Below are 11,690 nucleotides of genomic sequence, written 5' to 3' on the forward strand. Positions count from 1 at the left end.
ATGCAAGTGAGACATTGGTGTTCATTTTAAGGCAAAAAGACTGTACAAATTCCAAGGGAAGTTGAACTTTTTCACTTTGCCAAGAATACCCAATAACATGCAAAGACATTATAAAATAGCATTTTTGCTTGTCCATGATTGGATGATGGAAGTTTGCAGAGCTTTATCTCAGTTACTAAGCTTTGGGAAAAATTTCTCAGCATTGCACCACTTCCCTTGCAAAATAAACAGTGTATTTGACTTTAGTAAATCAACCCTGGTTATATTGATATGGTCCTTTTTTTTAACCTCCCTGGCGGTCTGATTATGTTAGTATTTTTAAATGTCAAAGCGGTACATTGTTTTGCCTGGAAATCTGTTGTTTTATATTGTAGGCCTGTAATTCTTAGGAATAAAACAGTAAAAGCGAATAAATTGTTTTAATAAACAAATGAATAAATTAAATGAATAAATTATTGATAAACAAATATTAATAAAAATAAAAGGAATAAAACAGTAAAAGTGCAGGCAGGGTACTGGACAAAGCACTAGGGACAAAACTGAGGTGAAATGGTTTGATACAGTAATGTAATCCTAACAGATTACAATGTATCCTGTCTTGTTTTGTGTACTTTTTTAAATTTTCTGCCCGATTCCGCCCCCCTGCGTCGCAGCGCTCGCAGGGAAGGGAACCCGGAAGACGGATGCCGGCGTTCTATCAGAATACCGCTACCTAACAGATTCTGCAACCCGAAGTGACGTTAGGAAAGAAAAACTTACTGCGCATGTGCCATGCATTCCAACATGGCCGCTATGCGTTCCTAATGTGACAGTAAACTAAGCAGCTGCGGACATTTTCTTATACCCACGCAAGTCTTGAATTTTGGATTTATTTCACCAGTAAACTGACCTTATAGACTGAATAACAGTATTACATTTCTATTATTATTGTAATATAGTAAATATAGCAAGTAACCTGCGGGTAGAAGGTGGCGACGGCCAACTTGGTACAACCCGCACTGCTCAGCGACAAACTGATTATATAGTGAAATAGACTAATTCACTGGGTCGTGGTGAAATAGTCTATTTCAGTATAAAAGGTGAGTTTACCGCAAAGAAAAAGGCTGAAATTCAAGAGTTGCTTGGTTTTAAGAACATATCTGCTGCTGCTTCGTGTTCTGTCACATTAGGAAAGCTATTGGAAAGCATAGTGCCCATGTTGGAGCGCATGGCGCATGTGCAGTAAGTTTTCTGAGCCGTCACTTCCGGTTGCAGAATCTGATAGGTAGCGGTATTCTGATAGAACACCGGCATCGGCCAGAGGACATCGGGGGATCATAGGGACAAGGTAAGTTTAAATACAGGGTAATCCCGAGTGTGGCTCGGGGTTACCCCTTTTGGTAATGAAACTTAACCCTGAGCCACACTCGGGATTACCGCCAGGGAGGTTAACCAAAGGTATTTATACCATAGGCGTGAGCAGGGGGGTGTGCCAAGTGTGCACTCTGTGCGGTGCTGACTCCCCCTACTGCACCAGGCTTCCCCCCATGTTGCCCCCCCAGTGCTGCTGGCTTCCCTCATTTTCTCTTCTCTCTCATCGGCTGCTGCAGGGGATGTGTTAAGATTTAGAGAGGGGGATAGATTTAGTCAATATGTCATTTACCTTCCCCTTCCTTTTTATAAATATAATACAGTGAACACACACACTCACTGTGTTAATTTATAACTGAAGCATAGTAAACCGTTTTTCTATGCTTCATTTTGTGATAGAACAGGAAGCCACTTAGCACAGAGTGCTTCCCCTTCATTCGCCGTCCAGTGCAGCTGAAGCTGCAGAGTAAGGCATGTGTGTTTAAGCTTTGGGTGCACACCCTAATGCAATAGGCTGCGCTTACCTATGATTTATACCTATATATGGAATCTCCTCTTCCAGCTGTTGTACAGCCAAACCTAAACAGTAACTACATCTGTCGCAGCTGATAATTTTCCACCTAGCTCCTTTGATTTTTGAATTGGCATTGAATTTAACCGTGTAGTGAAGATAGTTCACATTTCAGCTGATTGTGCGGAAATCAGCAGACAACTGAGCCATGTATGACCAGTTTACGACATCTCCTGCAGCAGAGTAAAGTCTGATAATCCATGTTGGAGAAAGCAAATATGGGATATCAAGTGAGCCCACCAGTGTCCACCTATAGCATACATTTAATTTCTGATAGGGTTATTTGTGGGAACTTTTTCAAACAGCTAACGGCTAAAATATTACATTAAATATGTTTTTTACATTTGCTCGATAGCATTACTTAATTGCCATTTGTATATATGTCAAGTTCTCCAGCATTGTAATATTATCAGTAGATCACATAAGGAAAATGTCACTGAAAATCAAATGAAAATATGTTCTTAATTTGAAGGTGGGGGATCCTAAAGTTAAATACATGTATTTAGGGCAAGATTTAAATTTATGACTATGTAGGCTCAGAGATGAAGTATGTTGAATTCTTATTATTGTATTTAACAGAAGTGATATATGCAGATTTATGCAGCATTAGTACACATAGTTATTCATTTGAATAGGTTTAGGCTAGCTGGTTTCATGCTGCAGAATATTTAATGAAGATATACTTATGCTTCATGAAATGTAATATATAATTCAATATAAAAATGATGAATATATGAAAAGTTAAACAAGGTTTGTCTCAAAAAGGTAAATCTAGGTTTGTATAAAGTTTTTCTTTATTCCATCACTAGAATGACAAACTGGTAAGAAAATACAGGCAATGTTTTTTTGTTTTTTTTTTTATTGAATGAAAAAATGTTTTTTTTGGGAATGTTATATACAGTAGCAGAAAGTGAAAAATATTGTTTTTTTTTTATTTTTTCAGAATTGTCACTCTTTTTTTGTTTATAGCGCAAAAAATAAAAAAACCGCAGAGGTGATCAAATACCTCCAAAAGAAAGCTCTATTTGTGGGAAAAAAAGAACTTCAATTTTATTTAGGTACAGCGTAGCACGATCGCGCAATTGTCCGTTAAAATAATGCAGTGCCGAATCGCAAAAATGGCCTGGTCATTAAGGGGGCAAATCCTTCCGGTCCAGAAGTGGTTAACTTCTACAACCTAATTTGGGGAAGGGCAGGCAGGCTATGGCTGTAGGACACAATTTGTCACTTAATTTTTGCTGCTACCTGCCCTTCCTCCTGGCCATAGCATGCCCCCCTCCATTTGTTGCTGCCTGCCATTCTACCTGCATTGATGATTCAGTTGGGAATCTGCAACTCTTGATTTCTATATTTTATAGGGTAAGGGATTGCAGCATAAAGAGCATGAAAAAAAAGCGGGACTCAGACCACTGGCCTTAGCGGTGATTACAGCGCAGCTCATTTTTAAATATCCAGATGCCAGTTGATGCCAATTGTCATCTATTCCTACCAGGGCCGCTGATAGGGCAGTACAACCAGCCCTGTTGTACCGGGCCCGGGCTCTATCAGTCCACCAGGGGGGCCCGGGCAGCTTTACAGTTGTTTCTGCCTAAATAAATATAAAGGTTTTTCTAAACCATACCTTCTTAAACTTGTTTATCAGAGGGTAATTTCCTGGGCCCCATCGGGTTAACATTAGGGGCCCAGGAGATGTCAGCACTGAGCAGAGGAGGGACTTTTTTTCCTTTTTCGGGGCGCAGGAAGACAAGCTTATGTGCTGCCCATGTAGTTCTGGTCACAGCCATCCACTGCCTATGTTTTCACTGGCGGAGTGATTTATTTCTACACTTCCTGCTCCTGCTCAGTAAGTTCTGTGGACGGACGGAGAGACTGATGTGAGGTGGGCTGGAGACTGAGAGGGCACTGCAGGCTTAATGCGATGGCTGGGGGAGGTGCACAGCCTCACACAATGACACTGACTACTAAGGAAGGAAGGTACACTCCCCGACTCCCCAATGTGTGCCTACCATCATAATGACGATCAGATCACAGCAGCTGCTCTGTCACAGTGTCACATTACTGTTGGGTGCTGATTTTGGGAACTTTATGGCTGTACTGTATGTTGCAGATTGTAACACAGTACAGGCAGCCATAACAGAATCAGCAACCAACAGTGACACTATGACAGAGAAACAGAGCAGCTGCTGTGCTCTGATCATTATAATGATGGTAATCATAAGCATGAGATGCTTGGTTACATTTCTGTTTGGAGGGCAGTAAATGGCTGAGCTGTGTTTTTAAGACCCCCCCAACAACTCCCCATAATAAATATTTGCCCAAGCATTCCACTTAGATCCACCAGTCAATTTTTTTGTGCATACCTCTATGTAGGTCTACTGAAATCCACATACACCACACAGTGGATAGGGGTGGACTGGTGATGGCTCTATGAATGGACAGATATAAATGGAAATGTGTCCATTTACATCAGGCTATGTTTGATCTGTCATGTTTAGGTCTTGAAAAATAGACAAGGACTGCTGTCTGTTTACATCCACCTACCTCTGGATATGTCCAGTTCCCGAAAAAAAATGGAAAAGGACTGCATCCTTGTCTATTTTTCCAGACCTAAGCATGACAGATTAAACATAGCCTGATGTAAATGGACACATTTCCATTTATATCTGTCCATCCATAGAGCCATCACAAGTCCACCCCTATCCACTGTGTGTTATACGCGGGCATAGACTGAACTGGCACAGATGTTTCAACACTGACATCTATGCCGAGAAGCTCCAGTTCAGCAGGGAATCCACTAACGGATCCCTTGCTGAGCAGATGTTTCAAAGAGCCTTTATGCTGGAAAGGTAGCGGGATGGAAAGTACGTATGTCACAACTGCAAAGCTTTTTGCACAGCAAAAATTACCCCTACTGGACCACCCACCATGTTGCCTACTGGCCACGATCCTATTCAACTGTTATCAGGATTTTGAAGTGGTTAAAACAGGTGCTGAAGAGGTGATACAATGCCTCCTCCCACCAGCCAAATGCTCTCTGAAGAGAGATCTGAATGCAGATCACTCTTCAAAGAGCAATGCTAGTATGAAATAGCTCATAAAGATTTTAAATAATTATAATTGCATATTTCAGCTGATTTAAAGGCATCATAGATGTATCTTAAAGCTTCAAGGATAAGTTCACCTTTAAAAAAAAATAATAATTTTTTTGCAGTTAAAAAATGTGCATTTATTTATTTTTCTTTTGGAGCCTGTAAAGCATTGCACCAGCAATCAGCAGATCCCTGGTGCCATGTAGCTCTTCTTCAGATCGTCAGTATATCTGTGTACCTGTACATGCCGTATGGGCTTGCAGATACACTGACAGGAAAAAATCTAAGAACTACCACTGTGCTCCACAGCACCATTGTAGTTCTTTGAGAACTACAATGGCGGGGGGAGTGGCGGCTTCAGGATTTGGAACATGTTACACCCAAAATAATATGGTCAAGGTCAACTTATGCTTTAAAGAAAATCTACAGTATGCCTTAAAGTCAGCGGCAGCATTCTCATTAAAAAGAGATGATCTCAGGTGTCTTTGAACCCTAGTCTAATCAAATTTCTAACAGGCAGGAGAAAAATAAATATCACTTGAGGACCAAGGCTGCATTTTGTTGAGGTGGGTGGGGTCGGGTGGGGTCGGGGGGGGGGGGGCCCGCTAAGGTAGGCTGTACGGGGCCCCGTGATTTCTAACAGCGGCCCTGATTCCTACACTGTCTAACCATTGTACAATATGTGTGGCTGTTGTCTCTCAAATACACTCATTTTAATTTCTAGATAAAACCTGTCTCATCTCTTCCTGTTATATTGCAACCTTACCAAATTGCTTACATACTGTCCAGCCACTGAATAATATTTTTGGCTTTTGCCCTTAGATAATACTCTCTAATTTTTTGGAAAGGTAAAACCTACTTTAAAAAAACGATTCAGTAACACGACATACAGCATGAAAGCATATCTCAAGCATGCAACTGCTTAAAGGATTGTTGTTTTTCCCAATTTCACTCTCATAAGCATTAAAAAATATATATATATACATATATACATATATATATATATATATATATATATATATATATATCACCCATATCACTCTCATAGGCATAAAAAAAAACATTTTAAATTTTTCTTTTAAATATCCAGATGGCAGTTGATGCCAATTGTCATCTATAACTGCACTTTCTAACCACTGTACAATATTTGTGGCTATTGTCTCTTAAATACACTCATTTTAATTTCAAGATAAAACCTGTCTCATCTCTTGCGGTTATATTGCAACCTTACCTAACTGCTTACATACTGTCCAGCCACTGAATAATATGTTTGGCTTTTGTCCCCTAGATAATACTCTCTAATTGTTTTGAAAGATAAAACCTGCTCTTACAACAATGGTTTAGTAACACAACATACATCATAAAGGCATATCTCAAGCATGTAACTGCTTAAAATATTGTTGTTTTTCCCCATATCACTCTCATAAGCATAAAAAAGTACCCTCTCCCCACTTTCTGATATATTTAAGAAATTCTATTTTTGCTGTGGTAAATGTACCCCATTGCAGTGCCTGGCTACCCATGCCCTTTTTGACATTACCTTGAACATTAGCATTGAAAATGGGCTGTGGATTTTCAGCAAAATTTGATTAACACAGTGTGTCTAAGCAGCCACTGCATTCCAACTGACATGAACGGGACTGGCTACATGGGGATGCACAGAACACCTGTGCATCCCGGTGCAGGCAAACCCACCTCTTTCTTGGGCATACGCTTCAGTCCATGTAAACAATGCAAATTTTTGCATCAAATATTACAGCCTGTATGAGAACTTTTATAGATACAGTATATTAGATATGAAGCATGTGCTATACCAACACATAGAAAGACCTGTGAGTTTTTTTAGTAACTCATAGAAACTATCCAGAATTCAATTTATTGAAGTCACTTTGAAAATCAAATGCAATCGATTATTCTTTTTGATGCAATTGATTTATGCTTTTGTTATCTTATTTCTTTATCTCTGGTAATTTCTTTATAGGACAGAGAACATTCACAGTGTTTCAAAGATGTTCATTTTCTCTTTGCAGCTTTCTTCACCAAAAGATCATTTTTTCCAGTTTATGAGGAAAATAGTAAATACAGTAAGTAGTTACTTTATGAGCACCTATACCTATGTGTTCATATTTGTATGGACATTCATTCAAATTACAAGCTGGTTTATGTAGATTAGTCTCTTTTAATTTCACAATTCAGATGGCAGTCTCGTATTCTTATATCATATACATTGGAAACAATATGATCACCTTTTCTTAGGCAAAGAACTCTTGCTCTTTGGCTTAGCTCAGCAGAGGGAAGGATGGCCAATGGTGCCATACTTTCCAGGAATGGGAAACCTGAACACTTGAGCACATGGTGACTTTTTTACCACAGACTCGTTTGAAGGACCGAAAGACAACCTACCACTTCTCACCATTCGCAAAGATGCAGGCTGTACAGTATAAACACATGCAAAGGAGAGGCAGTCCGAAATCTTCATTTAGTGCACAATGGTGATGTGGAGGGTTGGAGAGAAAGGGAATCCAAATTCTATTTATATAAACCGTAATCACTACCATTTTATTTTAAGTATTTTATTTTATTTTAAGAATAATTGGCCGATACTAACTGTTACTTTGTTATTACAGATTGTATCATTTATTTGTGTTTACCTGGACTGGAAGAATGCACAATGAACAGTTTCCCAAGAAACAACTATCACTTTATAGGTACAAAACCTTTTTTAAGATTTTAATCTATGTTCTTCTTTTAGCTTCCATCCTTGTTTAATAGTAGAAAGGGCTATTATGGTAGCTTTTGCCTACTGTCAACAACTTATTGGAAGTGCCAGAATAAAGCTGGCCATAGACAGGTTCAAATTTCAGCTGGTTCAGCAGGGACTGGCCTAGATTCGAATCATGTATGGCCAGGCTGATTGTACTCAAGTTGATTGATCAATCAACTTAGGTACAACCAGCCTGTTGGATTTTACATGTGATTATTGCCAGCGACTATAGCAGCTAGCAAAAATAACTGTGTGTTCTCTTGGCAGGGAAGGCCCTCAACCCGCTGGGAGAACACAATAGCTCCACAAGAGGGATTCCCTCATCAACACTGACTGGGTTGATGGGGAAATAATGATTTTGCAGGAAAGAAAATCATACCCTTTACAGCTGGATTAAGACTAAAAAGCAGTCCTGGCATTTACAATATGTTATCTTTTTTTTTTTTTTTTAAAGAAACTTTGCTAAGCCCAAGGTGAAAATAATGTTTTTATATTATCACCAAAAAAAGTCAAGGGAGATACAATGTAATATGGCTCATATGCATCGAAAAACCATTGTTAAAATATACATATTTGCACTTCTCTTATTATGAAATAAACAGAGTCAAATTAAGTGAAATACAATACAAGTCCTATAAGATATTGATTTGAATCCAAAAGAGAATGTCACCTATATCACCACAAAATAAGGCATGTGTTCTCTTATGCCAAAAATCTTCAACAGCTGGAGGGCCTGTAGTTTGAGGATCCCTGTTTTAGATGGTACTTTTGATAGAAGGTACTTTTCTGAGTTAAGAATAGAATTTTATTTTATTTTTATTTTAAATTAGAGTTTACTAGGCAGTTCACTTTAAGGCAGTAAGAAAGTATTAAGTGAAAAAATATTAGACTGCTGTAGGAAATAATCTAATTTCAAAACTGTAATAACTTGGAAGTGTTTTTGTTGTAGATGGAGTTAAAGAAGATATCCAAGATATTCAATGTGGCACCCAATTTGCTGACTGTGCCATCAACTGCATGAACAATTAGAAAACATTTGACAGATTAGTAAAGATTTCTACTGATGTTTGATTTTATTTCAAGATATGTTTATTTTAAAGCTAATGTCCATTAACAGCAGAAGTGAAGATATTGACTGATTTTTATATATTCAGATAAATAAATCCAGGTAAATTCACTACTGCAGCTAAGTGAATGTCAACAGTATCCTAAAATTCTTAAATATTTCAGAACTGCCTAAGGATTCAAATCTTGGATAGTTATTGGTCTACAATAGTCTGAAGAGCATCTGATTGACCTAGCATTTACAAAAATATTTCACAAGCTTTAAGACCCTTCATCGAAGGGCTAACTGGACATAATGTAAAAACTTGTACCAAAAAAAAAAAAACGCAAGCAGAAGTCAAAGGACTAGTCGCAGCATTGCCTGTGGGCTCCCGCAGCTGATCTTTTCCCCAGGACTGACTTACCCTTTTAGACTTGGCTTCCTCTTATCAGATCTTCTCCCCTTTTGAACAGTGATCTGGTAAACTGTTGACTGGTGCGGTAATAATCAAAAAGCAGTGAGAGAGGTGGAGTAAGCACATATTATTAGAATTAGAGTTGTAGCAAGGAGATTCATACAGGTGAAGCCACATTTTAAGAAAGCCATTTGAAGAGCGATGAGTAGCACTGTAGTGACATCATCAACTGCCACTAAATTCCATGAGAATAGCAGTCGTCCAAGGCAGGACTGAGTAGGATATGTACAGTATCTCACAAAAGTGAATACACCCTTCACATTTTTGTAAATATTTTATTATATCTTTTCGTGTGACAACACTGAAGAAATGACACTTTGCTACAATGTAAAGTAGTGAGTGTACAGCTTGTATAACAGTGTAAATTTGCTCTCCCCTCAAACTAACTCAACACACAGCCATTAATGTTTAAACGGCTGGCAACAAAAGTGAGTACACCCCTAAGTGAAGATGTCCACTTTGGGCCCAAAGTGTCAATATTTTGTGTGACCACCATTATTTTCCAGGACTGCCTTAACCCTCTTGGCCATGGAGTTCACCAGAGCTTCAAAGGTTGCCACTGGAGTCCTCTTCCACTCCTCCATGACAGCATCACTGAGCCGGCGGATGTCAGAGACCTTGTACTCCTCCACCTTCCATTTCAGGATGCTCTACAGATGCTCAATAGGGTTTAGGTCTGGAGACATGCTTGGCCAGTCTATCACCTTTACCCTCAGCTTCTTTAGCAAGGCAGTGGTTGTCTTGGAGGTGTATTTGGGGTCGTTATCATGTTGGAATCTTCCCTGTGGCCCAGTCTCCGAAAGGAGGGGATCATGATCTGCTTCAGTATGTCACAGTACATGTTGGCATTCATGGTTCCTTCAATGAACTGTTGCTCCCCCAGTGCCAACAGCATTCATGTACCCCCAGACCATGACACTCCCACCACCATGCTTGACTGTAAGCAAGACACAAAGAAATGGCTAATTGGGCCCAATATGGACATTTTCAGTTAGGAGTGTACTCACATTTATTGCCAGCAGTTTAGACATTAATGGCTGTGTGTTGAGTTGTTTTGAGGGGACAACAAATTTACACTGTTATACAAGCTGTACACTCACTACTTTACATTGTTGCAAAGTGTAATTTCTTCAGTGTTGTCATATGAAAAGATATAATAAAATATTTACAAAAATGTGAGGGGTGTACTCACTTTTGTAAGATACTTTATATTTTGGAGGCATTCAAGGCAAAGGTGAAGTTTTGATGGTAATGGTTTGCCTCAGGTAATTTTTCTATTTATTCCCTATAAAGTTCCCCACACACACTACAGGTGTACATTCTCCTTTAGATCTATGAACTATGTAGTGCAAGAGTCTGCCTGAATGGATAAAAAATAATTGACGGGTCTCAAAACACATATGGAAGTCCCTCTGGAAATCGCACAGCGGATGGTGTCACCAATCATTCAAATCGGGATCTCACTAGTACTGACGTCACCCAGCTCCTACCCATGAGGATTGTCATCAGTCACGATTTCTTCAGGGGATCAATGTAGCCCCCTGCTGTGCTTTGCAGGGGATCAATGTAACCGCCTACTGTGCAGGCAGCTACATTGATCCCCTAAAGAAATCTGATGACAATCCTCGTATGGTGGAGCCGGGTGACGTCAGTACTAGTGAGATCTGGATTTTAATGATGGGTGACACTATCCGCTGTGCGATTTCCAGAGGGACTTCCATATGTGTTTTGAGGCCTGTTTGCTGCTGTAATGGCAGTTGCTTGATTGTGCATCTGTGGAGGTGACAATAATGGTGAACCCTGTATCAGCGACATTGTACCAGTTGTGTTCCTGCTGGAGTTTGTACTGTGTGGCATCTTGGACAGGGCACTCAAGGAAGAGCAGCAAGAGGAAGAGGAGCACTTCCTTGCATTTTATGGCCTACTCTATTCAGATTATGAAGAGGATGGTTGTCGTGGGTTTCATGTCTCCCAAATTAAGGGAGTAACACCAAGCTGGGGGAGGTAGCTCAGGACAATGTCAACCTCAGTGACAACAAGGACTCAGGTTCCTCTACCAGTAATTTGGGGTGCATGAGCTCCCTCATTCCCCAGAGCCTGCAAAAGGAACCTAGGATTTGTGGCATTAAGGAGAGGCACCATTTCTGGTTGGCAAACCACCTTGATTCATATTTTAAAGGTAAAATCACAGAGCTTATCCTTCCCTCACAAAAGGAGCAGAGGATGAAACATCTGGATGATGCACTACAGAGAAACCTGTCTAATTAATTTCTATATGCTGACAGGATAATGTCTCACAGACAAGATGTCTCTAAGCCTTCTGTGGGTAATAGAAGGAGTGGTGGTGAGGGTGGTTGTCTTCTGCCCGCACCTATCTGCAGTGGCTAAATCACATG

The 11,690-nt window shown here is 39.7% G+C and overlaps 1 protein-coding gene across 1 annotated transcript in view; it reads left to right on the top strand.

Moving 5' to 3' along the window:
• The window catches only part of LOC309544587 (uncharacterized protein), a 50,576-nt gene extending 41,764 nt beyond the window's left edge, over window positions 1–8,812 (top strand). Inside the window, exons 3-5 of the mRNA XM_082243495.1 lie at window positions 7,041–7,094; window positions 7,638–7,718; window positions 8,724–8,812. Coding sequence (XP_082099621.1) covers window positions 7,041–7,094; window positions 7,638–7,718; window positions 8,724–8,803 — 215 coding nt within the window. The 3' untranslated portion in view covers window positions 8,804–8,812. The remainder of the gene's footprint in view (window positions 1–7,040; window positions 7,095–7,637; window positions 7,719–8,723) is intronic.
• The last annotated feature ends 2,878 nt before the right edge of the window (window positions 8,813–11,690 follow it).

The sequence above is a fragment of the Pelophylax lessonae genome, assembly GCF_965119305.1.
Source record: "Pelophylax lessonae genome assembly, chromosome: 1".
NCBI classification, from domain to species: Eukaryota; Metazoa; Chordata; class Amphibia; order Anura; family Ranidae; genus Pelophylax; species Pelophylax lessonae.